Source organism: Biomphalaria glabrata, chromosome 6 (assembly GCF_947242115.1).
Source record: "Biomphalaria glabrata chromosome 6, xgBioGlab47.1, whole genome shotgun sequence".
Lineage (NCBI taxonomy): Eukaryota > Metazoa > Mollusca > Gastropoda > Planorbidae > Biomphalaria > Biomphalaria glabrata.
Genome location: NC_074716.1, coordinates 3,450,001 through 3,473,079, shown reverse-complemented (window position 1 = coordinate 3,473,079; position 23,079 = coordinate 3,450,001). Strand labels below are relative to the sequence as shown.

The 23,079-nt window shown below is 36.2% G+C and overlaps 3 protein-coding genes across 8 annotated transcripts in view; 1 reads left to right on the top strand and 2 right to left on the bottom strand.

Moving 5' to 3' along the window:
• Positions 1 to 768: 768 nt before the first annotated feature.
• On the top strand, positions 769 to 5,978 carry LOC106076893 (threonylcarbamoyl-AMP synthase-like). Its single transcript, XM_013237705.2, has 5 exons — positions 769 to 1,185; positions 2,944 to 3,139; positions 4,155 to 4,389; positions 4,608 to 4,744; positions 4,886 to 5,978. Exons 1-5 carry the CDS (start codon positions 846 to 848, stop codon positions 4,953 to 4,955), a joined length of 978 nt encoding a protein of 325 aa, XP_013093159.2. The 5' UTR covers positions 769 to 845; the 3' UTR covers positions 4,956 to 5,978.
• Positions 5,951 to 19,192, bottom strand: LOC106076883 (uncharacterized). Its single transcript, XM_056033519.1, has 7 exons — positions 19,034 to 19,192; positions 14,814 to 14,928; positions 11,037 to 11,195; positions 10,553 to 10,655; positions 9,119 to 9,333; positions 8,046 to 8,184; positions 5,951 to 6,474 (listed from the first exon to the last, which is right to left on the bottom strand). The coding sequence occupies exons 2-7, from the start codon at positions 14,876 to 14,878 to the stop codon at positions 6,250 to 6,252; spliced, it is 906 nt and encodes a 301-aa protein (XP_055889494.1). The 5' UTR covers positions 14,879 to 14,928; positions 19,034 to 19,192; the 3' UTR covers positions 5,951 to 6,249.
• A 3,424-nt stretch (positions 19,193 to 22,616) lies between these two features.
• LOC106076867 (uncharacterized) overlaps positions 22,617 to 23,079 on the bottom strand; it is a 29,277-nt gene continuing 28,814 nt past the window's right edge. For all 6 annotated transcript variants that reach the window (XM_056033861.1, XM_056033859.1, XM_056033858.1 and 3 more), the window contains one exon: positions 22,617 to 23,079. This exon is cut by the window's right edge and continues 155 nt beyond it. The gene's annotated coding sequence lies outside the window, so the exon portion shown is untranslated.

The window sequence follows — 23,079 nt, the reverse complement described above, 5'->3', positions numbered from 1 at the left end:
GATCTTATGGCTTGGACAAATTTGTATAAATAACCTACTCTTCTTCACTGGTGCTATTAAAACATGGGATGGGTTGCCTTAGTCTGCCAGGAAAACCAATGACTTGGCGGAATTTAAGTCATTGAGGTTAACATGCATGACTAGATTGACCTAGTGACACGCGTAGCGTGTAATCATCTTTTTTGAAGTAAAGTCTGTATATATTAGGACGTATGGTATATGCGCACCATCCCTGTTTGGGCTGCCTGGTCATGTGGTTTGCGCGCTGGACCGTCGTTCGGATTTATCGACGGTCGAGGGTTCAAACCCTGCCCGCTCCCATCCCCTGTCGTCCTGCGGGAGGTTTGGACTAGGAAGTAAACTATCTTCAACTCTGAAGGAACATCCCAAACATGTAAAATTTTTTACAAACAAAAAACATTTTATATAGGCCTACTATAGTATACGATAAGGACATGGATACAGATCTAATCTAATACTTATGGATACCGTCATGGAAATAAACGAAAATTAATAAACGGTCTGACCTACAAACTATCACCACATCCATATCTTCCTTCTTATTCATCGAAATTTGGTGTAAAAAAAAAATAATTAAAAGGAACATATTGTTTACGAATCCTGGAAAAAATAGACCAAAGTTGTAGAATCTAGAGAACAGACATATATAGGGGAGTGATACGGAGTAAGAGGCACTAACCTAGATCTATGTTATAATTTCGGAAGCTCTCACTACAATAAGTAAAGATTTGCTAGTTAGACTAGATCAAAATATGGCGATGTCTCACGTAACCATGTGTAAACGCTAAACTCCTAACTAAACTCTGGAAAGTTTTTAATGATTCATGGAAGTAAACAAGTTTAGGACGTTATTCATTACATCCCAACTCCATCGTCTGCCGCGTTATTATGTTGCACTGAAAAGAGAGTTTCAGGATACCATTCACAAGGCTAGAAACTACACTACTCGCTCAAAAAAAAGCATTTCCATTTCAAAAGATCACTGCTGCTGTAATCAGAAGGAAAGCCATAGACAAATTGAAAGTCTAACTCAAAATAAACCGTCTTCACCTGAAGCCAAAACTAGAATGCCCCCTTCTATTATTCCTTTTCTCAAACCTAATTATCACAATACTTTAGAAGAGTCCATCAGAGGCAACTTTTCTTTAAAATCAGATTGCACAGGTAGGAATTAACATTTAAATTTAACTTCTGAACTAGTCTAGCTTGTCAGATGTGAGATGATGATGAGCAATACTATTAATCTATGATTTTAATTATAGCATTATTTTTGAATGTTTCATTATTCAATAACTTGGTAGATTTATTACTTTATAAACTTTAATTAGTTTCTATTTTTTATTTGTCTTTCCTGAGCATATTTCTTGATATTTAATTTAGGAAAATACACATTTGCCCCTCAAAATACACATTTCCTGGTCTGGGAATACACATTTCTCTTTTGGCATGTAGGCATCTCTGACAATATCAACAAAATATATTTACAAAAATATATCTCTATATTAGTCTATATATATAATATAATTTATAGAGCGCTGTAAACAAACAAAATGTAGGCTCAAGGCGCTGTGATATCATTACAAACATAAACATGAGGGCTAAACCACAACTTAGCTAATCTAAAAAAGTTTTGAACAGATAGGTAGGTCTTAATGTTCTTCTTGAATGTAGTGTAGCATGTTGTCTGTCTGAGATCAATGGAGAGCGAGTGCCAAACCTTTGACTTTGGTCTGTGCACTGAAAAACCCCTGCAGGGAGAAACATGGCACCACTAGAAGCGTTGAGTCCATTGAGCACAGGACTATCTGAGGGACATATAGAGTGATCTTTTTGCAAAGGTACAAGGGCAGTTCTTTATTATAGATTGACTGATGTCAAAGTGTGGCCACCTTGTAGTCGATTCTCGCTTTCACAGGAAGCCAATGTAGTATGCGCAAGAGAGTAGTAGCAGAATCTCGTCTTGTTTTTTTCTAAGACTATTTGTGCTGCGTTGTTTTGAATTCGTTGCAGTTTGGGAATTTTGTCATCAGGTATACCCTTGCATAGCTAATTTATGTGTGGGTTGAAAGATCAGATAGTGTTGAGTCAAAATATGCATATGAAATATTTTTTAAAGGGAGATCTTGTAAAATCTTTTACATGTTTCGGATGTTCCTTCAGAGTTGAAGATAATTACTTCCTAGTCCAAACCTCCCGCAGGACGACGGGGGATGGGAGCGGGCAGGGTTTGAACCCGGGACCATCGATAAATCTGAACGACAGTCCAGCGTGCAAACCGAACGACAAGGCAGCCATCCATCCTTGAAATGTACAAGTACTTGATTTCTTTCTCCTATAATATGGCATGCTTTTAGATATTAGCTTTGCTTTTTTTGTGACTGTACGCACCAGTATGCCATACCTGCACCTTTTTCAGTTTGGGGAAAAATTATTGCTTTTCTTGTATTTTAACGTTTATTAAAAACTCCTACATCCCACTGTCGGTCAGAGTGTTACACGATCATCTGTTATCATTGAGAAGTACATAGAAGTCTAATTCATAAAGCGCTGGTTGTGAGTGTGTATGTGTTTCGTGTGTGAATGTTGTTCGTATTTGCATCTATAATATTATTGTTATAGAAGTTACGCTGATTTTGCCAATTGTAGTCAAACTGAATTTCCATTTGATTGGATCAATAAAAATTATCGTATCTTATCTTATTAATTTTTTAGTTGTTAAAAGTTAGGCTGAGTACCGGCACCTATTTTAAAAAAACAAACCCACTGGATATTAGTCTATTATTCCTAAGTGGATCTTTATTAAAACTTTTGAAAACGTGTAAGGGCCTCCACACAAATTCTGACCTCATTTTTGTAAATATCACAAGACCATGCCTTTCATATAAAATTTACAATTTTATTTGATTTTTTTTTCTCCCTTAGTATCGGAAGATGTGCTTAGTCAAAGTGCTGACTGTTTGAAGAAGGGTGGTGTTATTGCTGTGCCTACAGATACTGTCTATGGAGTTGCATGTCTAGCACAGGATACGGAAGCTATTAACAAAATTTATGCCATCAAAAACAGGAATTTTCAAAACCCTATAGCTATAAGTGTTGCTGGTGTTGAGGACATTCCAAGGTTTGTACTTCTAGTTGACTAATATGTACAGGAACTTAGTCAGTCTGTGTTTGTCAGGGTTGTGTTAAAGCCTTAGCTCGTTTGCCCGGGCCCCTGACATTCAACAGACACCTTCGTGCTTACAATAAATAATTGACTCACTATAACAATGAAATTGTTTAATGACATGAATATAAGTAATAATGACAACTGATGAAGTAATGACATTGAGTCTAAAATGATTCTAATATTGTGATTATAGTAATTAAACAATAACTGCACCTTGCTATCACACAACGTAACACAATAGTACTTTCAACACTGGCCCACTGCTGATAACAAACTCCAATGTAAATCTTGATAATCCCATAACTAACTCCCTGTAGAGACATAAGAAAAGACAAATTGAAAGTTCTAGTCCCAAAACGCTAAGGCAGCGAAATAACTGCGAACTGCAGTAATGCCTTAAATACTCACCCTAAACAGGGAAACACAGAAGAATCTCAAACACACGTTACACCAGCATAACAACAAAACCACTCCATAAGCTTACAAGCATGCAACCAAGAAAGTGCGTTCAAAAATTGTGCACTTATATTAAACTAGAATGCCATAACCTATGCACCACCAGTGTTCATTGTAGACAAAAAGTCAAATTGTAACCAGTAGATACATAATTCTCTGTTTTGTTGACTTAGTAAAATTGAAACAAAAACAGACTTTTTCTTATATATGACTGATATGATACTTTTTATCTATTATCTTTTAAGTAGTATTTGTTTACTACTAGGTAAAAAATATATTGATCATAGGAAAAATGAAATTATTTTTGTTAAACATGTAACATAACAGGTGAGCATTAAATGATTAGTTTTTATTGTAAAGAGGCAAACAAAAAATGTAGTTAATAAAAAAATGAATAAGAGATGTAATAATTTAGATCTGATGTTTAATAATGTTATTTTTGACCTGCTCCTAAATTAGCACTAATCTTCTCCCATCTTGCACTTAACTAATTAACTTACTTTGTTTTCAGATGGAGTGAGATAACAGTCAGCGAGGAGTTATTACATGAACTATTACCTGGTCCGGTCACTTTGGTCTTTGAAAGGAAGCCATGTTTGAACCCTTCGCTCAATCCTCTCACCAACTTGGTAGGGATTCGCATTCCCAAGAACTGGTTTATGCAGGAGCTGCCTGCTCGATGCTGTGGCCCCATTGCTTTGACTAGTGCTAATTTAAGTGGCACTAAGAGCTGTTTACAGATAGAAGTGAGTAGACATCTTTCATTATGTCTTGTCCTCTAGTTATTATGTTCTCTTTTTTAACTTAAGTATGGTTGCCTTAGTTACCCATTAATTGCCTATTTTTGTGATATGAACTTAAATTTTTTGTACATAGAAACAGATTTTTTTTTTTTTACATTTGACTGTTCGTATGTATTTTGTCATTATTAGAAAGAGCTTACTTTACTTTTTTTTCCCCACAGGAATTTGAAAATCTTTGGCCTCAGCTTGACATTGTTGTAAATGGAGGGCGATTAAATGATACAGAAGAAGCCAGATTGGGATCAACTGTTGTGGACTTGTCTGTCCCTAATGTCTACAGAATCATTCGTCCTGGCAGGTAAAAGTTATCATTTGTAACTTCCTAACCACTTTCACGACATCAGGGAAATTAAGTTCTTATTAAGCTCTAGATTATTCACTCTTGTTTTTACCACATGAAGCAGTTTCACTTGTTATGAATCTTAATGTATTGTTTCAGTGCTTACAGGTCGACAGTGGACTGCTTAGAGAGATTTGGATTAAAGGACAGTACCCAACTATCGTCATAACATTTGTAAAAACTGCAACAAAATTGACCTCATGCCATGGAAGAAGAATCAATATATGATGAGTGGTTTGGTATTTGTATAATAAACTAATGTGATCTCAAGCCTTAAGTTAATGTAAGAAAAACACTGTAAATACAGATGAATGTAATAAGTATCCTGGTGTGTATGTTTCAATCTTGCTCCCAGAAAAAGATGGGCTTTAGGGCGAGAGAGTGAGGTCGACGTGTTGAGCGAATCCTCCTCACTTTAATCCAAATTCCAGCGCAAGTCACTTGTCATCCCCCCCTCCCCCAAAACACAACCAAACCAAAGTCCTGTGGCGACAGGCAAGCAGTGAAGTGGTAGGTGTGGGCACACTGGAAGCCGTAGTTGCAACCCTGCAACAGGCGACTCAGAAAACCCCAGTGCAAATGCCTCAGCCCCCTGGATGACAAAGTGGTCATCATCGAACCACGATGAACGAACTATATTAACATATGTGAATACAGTAGCAGTAACAACATCCTGATGTGTATGTTTCAATGTTTTTATCATATGTGAATACAGTAGCATGTAACAAAGTTTGATGTGGGTTTGTAAATGTTAAGATAACTTGTAAATACAACAGAGTGTATAAAAAAAAATAATTCCAGTATGTAAGTGTGTGTGAATGTCTAGATCACTTGAGACTACAAGGAATGTAAAGAACATATGAAAGCATGGTTGTGGGACTGCAGGGAACATTTTTTTTTTTTTTTTTACTTTTTTGTTACAACAAATAAACATTTCAAATAGATCTGTGTTCATACATTGAAACTCCAAACTAGTTCTTGTTACTAGACTGATGTTATCTTTTTATATTGAAGTTTGTTCTGTTGTACTCTAAAGCAAGTTCATATGTGGTTAGGTTTCATTCATTTGTAGTGGGTTTTTTTTTTTTTTTTGTGTTCATTTTCTTACTAGATGATATTACATTCAAATTTAAAATAATGCAAAAAAGAAAAAAAACAACTATATTTAAATAAAGACAATTTATTAAATGAATTTTTTTGGCCTCTTTATTTTTTTTAATTGTTTTTTTTTGTTGTTTTGTTATAAACTCATTTGTTTCAATCCTTGCTTTTGTAAATTGTTTTTTTTCTATGGCGGCTAAATAATCAGAGAAGGAAACTAAGAATTCAGAGTCACTATCTCTGTTCTAGGTTAAGTTGCTATTATTGATTCTTGGAGAAATGTTCTGGGCCATGCCTTCATTCAGAGAAGTCACAGATTAGTCCAGTCAGATCTTGGTTGTGATGCTGAAAGACTTCATCAATTACATCTCTCTAATCTCACCCATATTCCGTATTAAACTATTGGCGCCGCGGATCAGATCACCAAAGATATTGGCATTGTTCATTGCGTTGTTATTATTTAGATGCACTTGCTGTGGGACCTCGTAAGGCCTGTTATGGTGAAGTCTTCTGTGCCTCCTCATCACAATGTTATTGTTGAGATCCACCCTGACTTGGGGGCCTCCATCCATTCGTTGGACCTCGTCCTGATTCATTGGAAAAAATTGAACATAAATTACAAAATACTCCATACTGCAACTCTAATTCATCTGCCAATCACTTAGCAGTTAACAACATTCAAGCTGGCCATCTAATTTTAATATGGAAACTGAAACTGGCTTTTCAACCTAGCAATTCAGTTTTTTCAACATGAGAATTCAATTGTTTCAAGTTGAGAATTCCATTGTTTCAAACTCCTGAATTTTGCTACGTTTAAATTTATTCTAGAAGTTTTTAGCTTTAAGATTCTATTAAAATAAGCTGTTACAATAATTTGAAATAGAAATAAGTTAAATTTAGTAAAAGATAATTGAACATAAGCTGTGAAATTTAAAAAAAGAAATGCTGTTTAAAAAAATACATAATTTTCAAGTGAACTTTACTTGTGGCTAGTTACTTGTGAAGTAATCAGACTGCAGTCTCGCTGATGTGAAATAAATCAGACTGCAGTCCCACTGATGTGAAATAAATCAAACTCCAGTCCCACTGATGTGAAGTAAATCAGACTGCAGTCTCACTGATGTGAAGTAAATCAGACTGAAGCCTCACTGATTTTAAATAAATCAGACTGCAGTCTCACTGATGTGAAAAAAAATCAGACTACAGCCCACTGATGTGAAGTAGATCAGACTGCAGTCTCACTGATGTGAAATAAATCAGACTACACCAGTCTCACTGATGTGAAGTAAATGAGACTGCAGTCTCACTGATGTGAGGTAAATGAGACTGCAGTCCCACTGATGTGAAGTAAATCAGACTACAGTCCCACTGATATGAGGTAAATCAGACTGCAGCCTCACTGATTTGAAATAAATCAGACTGCAGTCTCACTGATGTGAAAAAAATCAGACTACAGACAACTGATGTGAAGTAAATCAGACTACAGTCCCACTGATGTGAAATAAATCAGACTACCGTCCCACTGATGTGAAGTAAATGAGACTGCAGTCTCACTGATGTGAAATAAATCAGACTACAGTCTCACTGATGTGAAGTAAAACAGACTGTAACCTCACTGATAGTAAAATATGCTTAATCTTCATACTTGTTACTCCAATAGTTTTCACACACAAGAAATTCACTCACAATGCAAGTGACTCCAGTGATCTCGAAACAATCTTTTTATTTCTTTGCGTCTCTCTACTTATGGCTATCTTCTTATCTATTTATATGTTCACTATACTAGAACGTATCCAGTAATCAACATTATGACCTTTCCTCTTAAATTTTTAATTAATTAAATTTTAAAAAAATACAAAACTAAGGTTTCAGTCAATTTTTGAAAAAAATAATTGCCATACTTTGACCAACTAAGGTTTCAGTCAATTTTTGAAAAAAAAGGGATAATTGCCATACTTTGACCAACTAAGGTTTCAGTCAATTTTGGGAAAAAAAAAATTGCCATACTTTGACCAAGTTTTCAATTTTGGACCACTCCTTGCCCTAGTTTTCTAAATTGGACCATTCTTTGACAAAGTTTTTTTTATATAAAGGACCATGGTTAGACCAAGTGCCATTTAGTGAACTACACTTTCTATAGAGTCTAAGTAACTCTTACCTGATTATTTCCATACTGCGCATTCAACACACCTTCCAGAGCTAGGAATTGAACTCTCAACAATCTCAGGTGATGGCCATGAAGAAAAGGGTTGAACATAAGTGGGACTGCTTCATAGTCACCATGGCAACCAGCAGTACTAGGAAAGAAGGAAAGATGCTAGAACAAAATCACACGCATAGAAGAAAAGACCAATGAACAGTCTTAGTTTTCAAACTACTGCGCTTGAATATTTTGTGCCAACTGATCAGGGGGGGATAACTCAAGAATCTCATCACCTCTTTTTCAATACACTAACGACTGACCCTTGCGATAGCTAGTTTCACTTTTAAATAGTATTGTAAATCAATCTTTCTGAATATTTTTTTGACACCGATAGATTGTCCGGCCGCTTTCCCATATGTCGTACTTGTCATACTTTAATATATACAAAAACCATGTTAACATCTATAGCTTTATTACACTGAATGACGAAAATACTACACACATAGTAAAGGTCAAGACACGGAATATAGTCAATACACAATCTAATGTGAATCCACAAACGTAAACTGACACTAGGGGCGACAATCGAAATTAACAAAGTCACGACACCACAAATTCCATTTTATTTTGTTGCCTATGTCTAATTCTATGTCTCATCTAGATAAATCTGCAATATTACCCCCCCCTTACACTCAATGTGATCTAATAATACTGACTACTACTGGTCAGCTGTTATGTGTGCTGTCAAGCGTGACACTATTCACATGCATGTGACACACACATATAAAGGAAAATAAAGACACATGAACAGTCTTAGTTTAAAAAAATGGAAATGACTGCATTTGAATTTTTTTGTGAAAATCGACTTTAATTCAAGAATATCCTTTTTTTTTTTCAATTCCTTATTTAAAATTTCTCAATATGGGCTTAAAAGATATAAAATAAAAATAACAGGACGGCTTATCCTCGTTGCTAAGGCACAGAACAAGGCTACAATTTCAGCCTCTCCACAGTAATAAAGATAAATTTATATCTCTATTTCTCTTGCAATTTATATTCGAGTTGGTCATACACATTGCCTTTCGTACCTGTCAACAGTATTCATGGTAGATTTTCTGATGCTCAGGTTACATTTACGTCTCTTGAGTGAATTCAATGCTTTTAGAATGGCTAATGTTGGCTCCACACACTCCAGCCAGACAGACTCGGGTAAACCATCCACTAAAGGTTGCATTGAGAACTGACTCGAGAACAGGCTGCAGTAGGTCTCTCTTTTATCATCATCCATGTTCTGATAGCTTTCCTTTTGGTATGGAGGGAAGAACAATAAGAAGCAACAATTGAGCCACTATCATCTTATCTTACCCAAAATTATGCACTAGTAAAAGTATACATAGGAGGCGCAGTGGCTGAGCGGTAAAGCGCTTGGCTTCTGAACCATGGGTCCCGGGTTCGAATCCTGGTGAAGACTAAGATTTTTAATTACGGGATCTTTGGGTGCCTCTGAGTCCACCCAGCTCTAATGGGTACCTGACACTAGTAGGGGAAAAGTAAAGGCATTTGGTCAATGTGCTGGCCACATGACACCCTCATTAACCGTAGGCCACAGAAACAGATGACCTTTACATCATCTGCCCTATAGACCACAAGGTCTGAAAGGAGAACTTTTAGTCTAAACATCACGCATCCAGCAGCGGACGACAGGGGATGACAGCAGGCAGGCTATTAACCTGCGACCAACGAGGGGACCAAACCTCTATCCAACTTGAATACTGCATGACCAGGCAGCCATCCAGGAAGTAAGTCTAAATACATCTCTCTTAACTTGCGCTTAGAAGACACAGATTTTCATCTGATGATGATTTTGTAAACAAATATTTGATGGAGAAAAACACTAAATACTATTTAGTAAAAAGTATCCATAGAATAGAATTTATATTCCATCTACAATCAAGTGAGATATAGATTTCAAGCTGTGTAACAATTGTCTCAAGCAGAAATTTGCATTCCCTCAGACACCAAATTCTGGTAAATGGTTCTGAGTTGTTTTTTTTACTTTAAAAATATTATGATTATCCCAGCCATTAGACAAATTTTTCTGGTTAATTAAAACCAAATAACAATCATGTTTCTAATTATTTTATACATATTTCATTTGTAATAAATCACATATTCTAACTTTTCCCTTCACAGTACTTCACACCTTCACCTATCCCTTAGTGTTTGGACTGTTGGGGCACCACACAAGATTTTTCAACTGTCTTTCTCCATTCCTGACTGTCTTTAGCCTTGGATAGTATCTCCTTCAATTGCAGCCCTGACCATTCTTTTATGCTGTCTTCCCATCGCTTTCTCTGTCTGCCTCTTTTTCTTTTTTCAGGTAATGTTCCTGGAAGGAAGGTCTTTGCAAAGTCCCGAAGATCTTTTTTTCAAGAAGTTCATATCAAAACTTTGTTTCATCTTGCTTAAAATGTTTTGGTTCACTTTAAATAAAACCTCAAAATGTAATCTTTGCAACTTACCCTATACTTTCTTTCATCCATGTAGGTCAAACTTAATGTTAGCAGCTCAGAGTTAAGGAATCCATAGCATAAGGACAACACAGGCATTCTTGAGATGGGATTGCTAATTGGAATGTTAAATATGAAACATTTAAAACAGCCATAATATCAATTGCAGCCAATATTACATTAAATAATACCCAAGTTTTTAACCATAAAATTACAAAATAAAAGAAAATGTAATACAATAGAGAAATAAAAAAAACATACTTTATAAAAAAAACATAACACAGCATAACTTAAATATAAAATATAAGCGGAGATAATTTAATATACCAAGAATGCAAAATGGAAGAAAAAACATGTTCAAACTTTTTAACAGACAGAGAGAGTGAGTTGATATAATAGTAAAGAAGCATGTAATGATCATTACCTACAATGCCTGGATTAGTACCAGTACAATACTGTAACGGTAGATCTATGTGAAGCGTGTAATGACTAGTACCTATATTTGAGAAGACCTTCCTCATCCAACACTTTTGTGAAGGCATCAGGGTAGTAAGACAACTCCGCTTCATCATCCCACCCTCGGTTACTGCTCTTGTTCAGCTCTGGGTCTCCGAGGTGTAATGATGAAGAAGAGCTACAGCAGTCCATGGCATCACTGAAAGTGCAGTATAGAGTACTATACACAGTTTACAGCTTAATTAGACAAAGCTTGCTCTCATGTGCAATGTATCATGATCGAAAGAAAGTTAAACACTACATTATAACAGTAGGTAGATAGAAACTTAAAAAAATAAATAGATCTAGTCAGATACTACAAGATTTCAAAGTAAGGCAATATTGTCTTAGTAAATAGAGGTATTAAGAATATAACATAGTAATAAATAAATCCAATCCAACTTTCTGATGTAAATTTTACTTGTAATGTTTGAGTGAAACTATGGTATGAACATATATTTCATTTGTTATTATTGTATTGTTTTGCTATTGTGTATTGCACAATTAAACATATTTCTCCAAGGATAATAAAGAAAATGCAGACCATGTACAAGATCTTACTTCAAAACTGAATGCTGCAGCTAGAACAGTTGGCATAGAAATTAGTGCAGGAAAGAAGCAAAACACTAGTTTGTGGTGGAGACAGTACGAGATGTTGCATACAGTTAAATGACCAAACAGTAGAAGGAGTTGACTCATTTAAAACTTAGGGTTAAACAAACAAGAGATGGAGGATCAATTTAAAAAAAAGATAAAAAAGATAAAAACATGCTTAAGGTTGGCATCTGCTGCAAACTGTCGAAAATCTGGAAGAGTAACATCAGCTTCCCAGTAAATTTAAAGCTGTATTCTTTGTTATTGTCTCTGTACTTATATATGGTTGTGAAAGTTGGACACTGAATGCTGAGGCTGAAAGAAGAATTCAAGCCTTTCAGAGTAAATGCTAAAGTAAAATGTTGAGTATCAGATACCAGAAAAAGAAGACAAATGAGTTTGTACCATTACAAATCAACACTCTTGCTGGCAAGAAGGAAGTACTCCCCAATACTGTGAAGAGACAAAAGCCGAGCTAGTTTGGTCATAATGTAAGACACGACTCACTGTCTAAAGTCATCCTTCAAGGTACAGTGGAGGGAGCACAAAGTAATGGTCGTCCAAAGAAAAGCTGGCTGGACAATGTAAAATAATGGACCGGCCTCTCTCTTGTATATCCAGCTTAGAACAGCTGCTGACCAGGAGAAGTGGAGGGATTTGGTTACACGAACTGTCACAGGACCCCTATGACGAAAGTCAAGGGACAGAAGAAGATGATAAATAAAGATATTACTATTATTTTTTTTTTATTCACATGGCATATTAATGTTTAACAAAAAAAATTCTTTGAATTGCTTTACATCACCTCTTAAGATATAATTCATAGACAAATTTTTAAATTAATCTTATCTTATATAATACAGACGTTACTTCAAAAAAGAAGATGATTACGTCCTACGCGTCATTCATTTAGTCATGCATATTATTATTAACCAATGAATTAAATTCAGCCAAGTCATTGGTTTTCCTGGCTCAGGCAACCCATTCCATGTTCTAATAGCACTAGGGAAGAAGGAGTATTTGTACAAATTTGTCCTAGCATATGGGACGAGGAATGTGCCTTTAGCTTTAGCCTGAGCATATAAGTTTCCTGCAAGGCAGGAGTGGGGTGGCACGCGTTTCTCGATATTCCCAGTGTCAGAGTCGCCATTGGTCGCGGCGGATTCCTCCACTAGCGCGCCAGGGAACGGGCTAGTTAGAGCCTAGCTCGTGGACGCCGACCGGTCCGCCCGACGCAGCCCGCTAAGGCCGCGCCAGTCAGTCCAGTCTTCGCCCAAAGAGAGACCCGCGAATCAGTCGAGTCCCAGGAGAACCCGACCAACCCTCGAGTTGGTGTCCAGCGCTATCCGCTTTTTGGAGATCCCGTTAGGTCTCTTACTCACCGTTGCCCCGGGGCCCAGGGGGGGGGGGGGGGCTGGACATAACCCCTTTGAGTTTCTTTTACACTTGCCGGCTGCTCATTCATCAGCGGCAAGCAACCAGTACCCTTGGCCACTCCCAAAGAGCGGAGTGTTCACGCGGCGACCACGATGAGGTGGTACTGGAACGCCGCGTTAGCTTTAGCCAGACCTGCCTACCAAAAAAAATCCAAATGCGTAACGCTGATGGTCAAAATGCGTATTTTGGAACCAGAATGCGTAACACTTACGAGATCCACTACTTTGTCATATATATATATATATATATATATATATATATATATATATATATATATATATATATATATATAATATTAGATCTAGATGTCATGATTAGATCTACAATCTAAACCTAGATCAATACGACAATAGAGATGATATCAGGACTAGATCTATGTCTATATAATGAATATAATCTACGCCAGACCTAGATCTGGGCTCGAGAGTGTTACCGATGCCGTGGATCGGCGCCTTCGACATAGGGGTCACGGAGGTCACGCGTGGATCCGCTACAAACGTAGGTCTACTCCAAACTTTCGTAAGCCTACCTTCATCCTTGATCTATTCCAGTGATGCCCAAAATACGGCCCGCGGGCCAGATCCGGCCCGTGACGTGCTTCCTTCCGGCCCGCCGAAATGTCGGCACAAAATATAGAAAATCCCCCCTTCCCACCCTAAAAAAAAATGTTGAAACTGTATTTTACATTAGTGTGTTCATGAAATAGGACTCAGAATATAGAATCTACTAGGAAAAGTGAACGTACCTTTCTGTAGAACATCATACCATGCTAGCCGACATGTTTGTTTTTATAAAGTGTGGCTGTATTAAAGACCAATAACAACAAAACATAAACAGAACTTAACGCGATTTTCTGAAGCGTACAAAGAAAATTCAAATATATCCCAATAATTCAGTGTAAGTAGGCCTACTAGGTCCTCGGATCTCAAATAAAAGTCAATTTCATTACTTTTTTGTATCTTTTCTATCATGTGGCCCGCGACACTAGAGTTGGAAATTAAAATGGCCCGCAGATCGAATTGGGTTGGGCATCACTGATCTATTCTATACTAAGACTAAGAATCTAGTCTAGATCCAGACTAGATGGTAGTAGATGTTATCGATCTAGATCTAATCAATCTAAATCATACTACAACTAAATTGGATCTAGATTGTTGAGTAATGTAGAGAATCATGACTAACGTAATGACTAGCTAGATCTATTCCTGTATAACAAGCTTTCTAGATCTAGAATCCAGATCTAGACTAGATATCTACAATGTCACTCAATGTGTTTTGAATCGATAGCACTTCGATATTTTTTTCTATACAAATAAATACGGGAATCAGGGATTCAACGTAATTAATTTCTACTAATGAACTTACAAAAAAAAAGTCACGTTGGTGTATCAGCTAACTGACGGTACCAACCCGCCACTCCCTCACTCTCGCGTTCTTCATTTCTAGACTAAATCTAATTGCTTTTAAGAACCAATCAACGTATAGATCTGGACACAATGTGTTCCCCCACCTTTTCTGTCCCCCCCCCCGGCCAACAAAACGGCTTAGCGTGACCTCCGTGACCGCTCGTAAGCTAGTCAAGAGAGGGGGGAAAAAAGGATACGAAAAGCGTAACGCGACGGGTTCAATGCGTATTTGCGTACTGACGGTCATTTTTGGGAGATTTTGCGTAACGAATACGCATTTTGCGTAACGGTAGGCAGGTCTGGCTTTAGCTAACATGATTTACTCATGACTTAGGGTATACCTTTGAATTCTTAAGATCCTTTTGTAATTTTCCAATATAACGGCAACCTCGTTTTCGTCAATCATTTTGTCAGACAGATGCTGCCAGTCTCCCAACAATCATTGGCCAACATTAGCTTGAAATTCAAGAAAAAAGGTTGTCCAAACAATACATGTAATTAAAAAAAAAGCACACGCGTTGGTTGTTTGTGAATTTTGTGAAATAGACTATAACGTTGAAAGTTGAAACCATAAATTTTATTTAGAGAGCTAATCAATTGTTATGTAGGTTAGGTTGTTTAGGTTATGTCAACAAAGAAACTCTTTTCTGAAATTCAGATATTCACAATTTCCTAATTTAATTATTGTTTTTTGTTTTCATGCTTGCAATGCGTTCTCAGCTTTATAATTTAATTTTCAAAAGCTGGCTACGAAAAATACACCAAAAAAAAAAATACAATTCAATCTAGATCAAAATTAAAGACTAGATTTAGATCTAGATCTATATTAAGATCTAGATCTAGAGTCTAGGAATAAACAGTTGTACAGAACTATTAAAATTATAATCAACACTTTTACACAAAATAAACTTCATACGCAGAGATCCACCACAGGGAGACAACCGCGGTCCTCCTATTGGAAAAGAGTCTTGTAACAAAGTCCGGTCATTCTTTTTTGTGGTCTTTTTACAAGTTGGTTTAACATTCAATGTCTTTGCATGTACAATTAGATTTATTATTACACCATAGTCAATGAAAAAAAAGAATAGAATTTCTCTAGTAGGCCTACTATCTAACCTCATTATTTTAATGGAATTTTGTATATTGTCCTTGTCATAGATATTTGGTGAGAGGATGCTGTAACGCATTTCGTGTTAACAAGTTTTAAAAAATGTAATAACTTCCTAGTTTTTAAAAATGTATATTAATATCTCTACTTAATTAGAAATCACCTTTTATGAATACAAATAAGACATACTTATTTTTAATGATAAGCGCTCACGCATGTACACACACACACACACTGGTGTCATAGCGCACTGAGCATGCTATGAACATGAAAGTTGCTCTTTACAAAAACATTTATTAGAAATATATTCCAATCGCACAAATGTATTATCTAGATCAGTGTTTCCCAAACTGTGTTCCGCGTAGCCCTAGTTTTCCGAGAGGCCTGAATAGATGTTCCACGAGCTACTGAGATAATTAAATTAACCTGGTAGGCCACGACGTCTCTCTAAATCGATCTCACTTAAAAACATAAGCAATGTGTTCCGTTAAATACTCAGAATTTGCGAAGTTTGGGAAACACTGATCTAGATTGATTAAAAATAAATTAAAGTATTGATTCAAAATAACTGATGTCATTCCACTTAACATAAGCGAGGTTGGACTTGCTAGACGCTCGTTGTACCTAAAGTACTTTGCTTTCTGCAGGGGCGTAGCTAGGGGGGGGGGCTTGACCTTTGTGGAGGCCCCTGCATTTTGCGTAATATTTAATTTTTAATGTAAAAAACACTCAGTTGGGGGCCCCCTCAAGTGGGGCCCGGGGGGTATCAAATTCTCCCCCCCCCCCAAGCTACGCCACTGGCTTTCTGCATTATTGTGGAGAACGAAGAGCGAGTAAAATTTATTTACGACTATATGCAGTGCTGGATTTAACTATACCCGGGTACGCTGTTCTGCCTCATCGTGGCACCTGGGTGGAAACGGCTACTTGAGGGGGTAACTACGCTAAATGAATGGCCCACGGGTAGACGAGAGTCCACCTCTTGCACGGGCGGGGTTGTAAAAAAGTCCCCACAAACCTGTCACACATCCATGCGCTGTTCCTCAAAGGGACCGTTACATAAATGGCGGGTCCCGCACAGTTAGCTTGGTATAATGAAGGAAAATGGCGGAGGCTCCCGGTGTCCTCGGCCTTCGGCCATGTGCAGCCAAGCATGCGTAGGGGGCCAAAGGCATTGGAAACAGCAATGTTTTACATAGGCATTGACTCGGGTCTCTCTCAAACAGAACTGTGTTCTCACAGGTTTTTTTTTTTTTTTACTGTTTGGCGTCCAAACAGGGTTTTTTTTTTCAAACTTAGGGCTCGAAGAGCCTTCGGCTCAGCCCTTGGACATCAACAAGGATTCAACTATAAACAACATAAGCTATAGCCTAGAGTCTCCATTTGCCTGGGTATTTTCCTTAACATATAACCTATCTTAATCCTCGCTGCGTAGTAATGTAATGGTTAAATATTTCTTTAATGTCCCTAATGTTGGAATGTATGAGATCTTGCTATGTTGAGCTGCAAGCAGAGTTATTACAGTATGTGGGGGATTAATTCCCCTTTCAGTGTAAAAGTATGTGTGAGTTGTCTGATTTAAATCGATTGTTGATCTGTGTGTTGAAATCTGAAGTAAGCATCTATGAAATAAGTTAACGGACCGCCTTCAAAAAACTGGTCGCTCATCGTACAGTCAAGGTTTCTATGCGTCACTTTTATATAATCTGTTGAACGGCGCACAGATTTAGTTTTTTTTAAAAATGTTCTTGATGATCTCCCCCTTTCTAGAAGTTTTTTTTATTGTGAAAGATAAGGCATGTGCTATTCTATACTAGTTCTAGATCTAGGTCTACTTCACTTATTCAAAGTTCAGATCATACATCTAAAAATTGTCTAGATCCTAACTCTAAGGGTAAATCTAGAATCTAAGATTTTTTTCTATGGACGGCTGGCTGGTCGTGTGGCATCAAGTATGCGCTTTGGACAGTCGTCACAACAGACCCGAGTTCGAATCCTTCTCGCTGTCAACTCCCCCCCCCCTCACCCCTTTTCCAGCAGGAGGTTTGGGGTAAGAGGCAATAAAACTCATCATTATTTCTGGAGTAACGTCCGAAAGTGAGACCTAGACATTTATAAAACAATCAACCCAGGCAATGCTTCTTAGCAGGGGCGGACTGGGTGTCAAAATCGGCCCACGCATTTCTATACACGCCGGCCCATAAATTGTATATCATACGATGGGCCTCCGATTATAGGCCTACCTTTCCTTAAAATCAATGTTAAGTTTAATAATGTAAGGATAACTGTATGCAAGCTCTAGATCTATAGCTTTATAAGAAATATAGGCCTTATGTTGCTTTTTCATCGCTAAGTGTGTAGGCCCTAAAAGGATGAAGCCTACGTAGCACTGTCTACGGATGTAGGCTATTACAATATTTCCTAAAATGTGTTAAATTAGTATTTTAGGACCTAAAATGTAGAGTCTGTAAACGATTTTGTTTTAATCATGACGCTCCGAGGGCCACTTTTATTAGAGAATACCATAAAACCTTAAACAATTTAATACGTGCCATAGTAGCTCTCATGAGACCCCTTAGGTCGTCCTACCGGCCCATTTGGGCACCGGCCCACCGGGCATTTGCCCGAATGCCCATATAGCCAGTCCGCCTCTGCTTCTTAGCCTCCTCGTGGCGTTCGGGTGGAAACGGTCGTCAGAAGAGACGATTGAGCCAGGCAACAGGTAAGCAAAAAAATACCTAGTGTAGTGTAGAAAGTTACCCGTGGGCCCGGGTTAAAAAATATCCTTCCCCCATACCCTGCAAATTAAGTGTGTGGTACAGAGAAGGAATTTTGGGGATTTTCCCTTTGACCACGATTTTAATCTGAGAACCTTGGGATACGAGCTATCGGTAATAGGGATCTGCTTGGCTCTTTCCCAGACAGAAATTTCTTATCTTATAAAATACAGACGTTAGTTCAGATGATTACGCCCTACGCGTGTTCTTAAGTCGATCTAGTCATGCATGTTAACCAGTGACTTAAATTCTGCCAAGTCATTGGTTTTACTACCTGGCTCAGGCAACCCATTCCAATTCATTCCATGCTCTAATAGCACTAGGGAAGAAGGAGTATTTGTACAAATGTGTCCTAGCATATGGAACGAGGAATGTGCCTTTATCTTTGTGTCTTTCTGAGTATCGCTACTTTACTTTTAAGTCTTCTATCCTGAAGGCTTTCTAAATTTAGGGATTTTACTTCCATAGATCATAGCCTATGTCATAGTCATACTTATGATGATAGTTTTTTAAAGTTTTTACTAGTCATACTCATAAATAGGGATGATTGATGATAGGTATATTTAGATCTAGACTCTAGTTCCTTGAGTCTTAGACTCTTATGACAATTACGAAGAAGAAGAAAATCTAACTACTGAGTAAGTGAATAGATCTCGATCTAAATCAGGTAGCCTACCCAGTTTAAAATCTAGAAACTGTTACAGAACTGTAAATTGAAGACTACAGAGTTTAAGACGTCGATCTAGTTGTAGAGGCCATGATCAAGAGATGTGACGTCATCCAATGCAATACAGTGCAGCGCGAGATTTAGTCCTTCTCATATTTCGCGCCTAGCCACGTGAAACACTTCCCTTCTGCTGAATCTTCCGACAGGAAGATATCGCTTTTTTAAATTTAAATTATCCAATAGTGAGAATAAAGTAGATTTAGTTTTTTTAAAAAGTTCATTGTAGTATATACCATCTAAAGCGTTTGAAGTATACTGCACTCCTCATTAATCTTCGGACTCGAAGACAAGCCTTATATATATATATATATATGTATATAGGCCAAATTATATTAATTAATTAATTAATTAATATATATATATATATATATATATATATATATATATATAATGTTGTAAGAAATTATATTAGCGGTATAGGGGCGGACTAGGCTCCACAGCCTTGGTTGGCAGCCAGTCCTGGAGATGGAAAGCGTTCAGGATAGAAGACTCAAAAGTAAAGTAGCGATTATACATGCGAGTATGGATGGCTGCCTAGTCGTGCGGTTTGCGCGCTGGACTGTCGTTTGGATTTATCGAGGTTCCCGGGTTCAAACCCTGCCCGCTCCCATCCCCCATCGTCCTGCGGGAGGTTTTGGACTAGGAAGTATACTATCTTCCACTCTGAAGGAACATCCGAAACATGTAAAACATTTTACAAAAACATTCTTACATAAAACACTGAACCATAATCTTCAAATACAAAAACAAAATTGAATAAAATAATCAGAAAGACATAAAGATAAAGGCACATTTGTACAAAAGCTCCTTCTTCCCTAGTGCTATTAGAGCATGAAATGGGTTGCTTGAGCTAGCCAGGAAAACCAGTGACTTAGCAGAATTTAGGTCATTGGTTACTATGCATGACTAAATGCATGACGCGTAGGACGTAATCATCTTCTTAGATGGACCTCATACGTGTCAATGGAATTTGTTAACTAGTTTTTCCTTTAACTACGCTCATGGAATTATATGACATTTTTTTTAGGTGGAAAGCGATTTTAAAATCAAAACCCCTTTGGCTCATCGAATTTGTTTTAAATAAGAAAAAAGTCAAATTTAATTTTCAAAAGACATAGTCACATTGATCAGTTGATTCATCAATTATTTTGCAACCACAAATAAACAGTTCAATGGTGACCTTTTACAACCAAGTTAATCTGACGCAGATAGTTTAAGCCTAGAAATGTCATATATGGCAAAAAAAAAACATCAAAAAAAAAAAAAAACATAAAAAAAAACATAAAAAAAAAACATAAAAAAAAAAAAAAAAAAACATAAAAAAAAAACAACATCAAAAAAAAAAAAAAAACATAAAAAAAAACATCAAAAAAAAAAACAAAAAAAAACATTAAAAAAAAACATCAAAAAAAAACATCAAAAAAAAAAACAACATAAAAAAATAAAATAAAAAAAACAACATAAAAAAAAACATAAAAAAAAAACATAAAAAAAAACCATCAAAAAAACAACATAAAAAAAAACAACATAAAAAAAAAACATAAAAAAAAGAACAACATAAAAAAAAACATCAAAAAAAAACAACATCAAAAAAAAACATCAAAAAAAAACATCAAAAAAAAAAACAACATCAAAAAAAAAAAACATCAAAAAAAAAAACATCAAAAAAAAAAACACTAGCTTTTTGTGTTTCCGGTGTAGAGACTAAAGGGAGTGTTGATTGTGATGATTTCTGTTTCTCTAGTGCCAAGATTTATTGTTGATGTAATATTTATTCTTCTTTCAATACATTACGCATATTCTCTTTTCCATATTAAAAACGACTCAAACAGAACCACTTGCCGGAGATATATATTGTTGCAAACCCTATTGGCGGCGCGATAGGGTTAACTGTGTACAATCAGCTGACATATGTGACACATGCCAGGAATGCTGTAGGGCGTGCTATATCGATGGACAAGGGACAGTGCTGATATGAAATCTGCACGTGAATATGACCCGTGTTATGGTCATGTGATCAGAAGCCTTTGTGGACCTTTGGGGCGAGTCCAGGAAGAGACAGTAGAGTTTAGTACGGCAGTTCGGTGATGTACAGTGTGATATTTGTAGTAGTTGATTGTGTCGCCAATGGACCTCATTCACCAATCGTAAACAAACAACATTTAGCACGTGTTGCTCTATCTCTTCTATATAATTTACGATCTCATGTTTAATTCATGATGGTTGTCACGTGACAGTTTTTTTTCGTTGTTGTATCAATAAGATCACGTGACTAAATTTTGTTTGTTTACGATTGGTGAATGAGGTCCATTGTGTCATGTGGGCTGTTTTATTTACTCATTATTAAAGTACCAGATTATTTGGAGCTCTTGTTGTCAAGTTCTTGATGTGTTGTTTATGAGCAGGCCTGATTAGCAGAGAGAGAAAGAGAATCTTAACAGTATATAAAACTTGAAAACACACTGAAGAAACTTCTTTTTTTCTTCTTCTTTATTAATCTTCGACAAACTTATAATTCAAGCAATACATAGATTTTCGATTGTCCTACAAAATTTTTATTCTAAAACTCTAAACCATATTATCACAATTATTATTGTTAATTAGATTCGGTGCCCATTAAAAAAAAAGCACACTTCCACAAATAACAAACAATTCAACATAATCAATTGTATATGCAATACTAATACTTATATATTCTTATATAATATAGTACATAAACAATATTTTTTTAAGGAAGCTTAAAATTTTAAAATAAAAATATAGTAAAATATAGTAAAAGATAGAATTTGAAGAAGACTGTGAAGAATTATAAACTACAAAATACATTTTGCACTAATAAATAATAGTTTTCAGAGAAAGAAAATGATCTTCTGTTTCGAAGGAAAGTCTGTACTCTATAAGATAATATTGATACCAAAAATAATAAGATTACTACTACCCTTAAGTTTTAGAAAACTAAATACATATCGTACAATAAGTATCACTAAATCATTGGAAATATAAACATTTTATTTCTACCCAATGCTACCAATGAAGGAAATGAGTGTACACCAGGGAATAAGCCTTTACATGTACATTTATTATCACACTATATGCTATTAGGCTGTTAGGTTCACTATTTAATACTTGAGGTGTAGGGGAAACCCTACTGGACCAAAGCAAAAAACAAAGGATGTTTGGGCCAACGGCCTTCATAAGCTACAAACAAACAAAAACAAACAAGCAAAATATATTTTTAAAATACTTAGAAAAGAAAAAAACAAAACAAAGCTTATATGAGGGAAAGAACCAAAGAACTGCTGTAATGTCTATAAAAACTTGAGATTTATCTCCCCTTTTTCTATATTAAAAAAATAAATAATTACCACTATTTATCTAATCGGTTAATTAAAAAAAATTCTTATATTGTCTTTGACAATAAATAACTGTAAAATGTTTCAACTTGATACGAGAATGGGAAGTGGGAGAAATGACGTGTAAAAGATTTGTAACAGACAGACAGTGAGCAGATAAAAGTTTTGTAAACTTTTAAATATTTTTTTTTTAACGATTCCTGTGATGTATTACAAAATGTATTACCTATTTTGTAATAGTATCGACCAGGCTTACTTTTTATTCTGTGTAGATTAATGTATAAATATTCATAAAAACAAAGACCAATCATGAGTTCGATGAGATGAAGATGCTTAAAATAAATTTAAATGTAATACCATATTTGCACACATGGGCAATACGTATGATTATTATGTAAGAACACAATGAGAGACAAGAGAGAGAGAGAGAGAGAGAGACCATAGGGAGAAAAAATAAATAAAATGAAGTTGATGAGGCATGAAAAACACTTTTAGAAAATTGCAATCTATCACACAAATTCATCACAAGTTGTCTATAAAATTAAGTAGACAGGCATGTCAACACCTTAAACTGCAATCTGTCACACAGAAATGTCTTGTCCAGGTTAGCTCCTAAGCAACTAGATCCATACGGCCAAAAGA

What these genes read in the sequence shown, in the direction of transcription:
- LOC106076893 (XM_013237705.2), top strand. Translation starts at nt 846, where the DNA reads ATGGAAGTAAACAAGTTTAGGACGTTATTCATTACATCCCAACTCCAT. An exon ending in GGTGTTGAGGACATTCCAAG is followed by an intron (nt 3,140 to 4,154) that starts GTTTGTACTTCT and finishes CTTTGTTTTCAG; the next exon opens with ATGGAGTGAGATAACAGTCA. An exon ending in AGAGCTGTTTACAGATAGAA is followed by an intron (nt 4,390 to 4,607) that starts GTGAGTAGACAT and finishes TTTTCCCCACAG; the next exon opens with GAATTTGAAAATCTTTGGCC.
- LOC106076883 (XM_056033519.1), bottom strand. Translation starts at nt 14,878, where the DNA reads ATGATTGACGAAAACGAGGTTGCCGTTATATTGGAAAATTACAAAAGG. An exon ending in AGGATCTTAAGAATTCAAAG is followed by an intron (nt 11,196 to 14,813) that starts GTATACCCTAAG and finishes CTGCACTTTCAG; the next exon opens with TGATGCCATGGACTGCTGTA. An exon ending in TGGATGAAAGAAAGTATAGG is followed by an intron (nt 9,334 to 10,552) that starts GTAAGTTGCAAA and finishes CCATACCAAAAG; the next exon opens with GAAAGCTATCAGAACATGGA.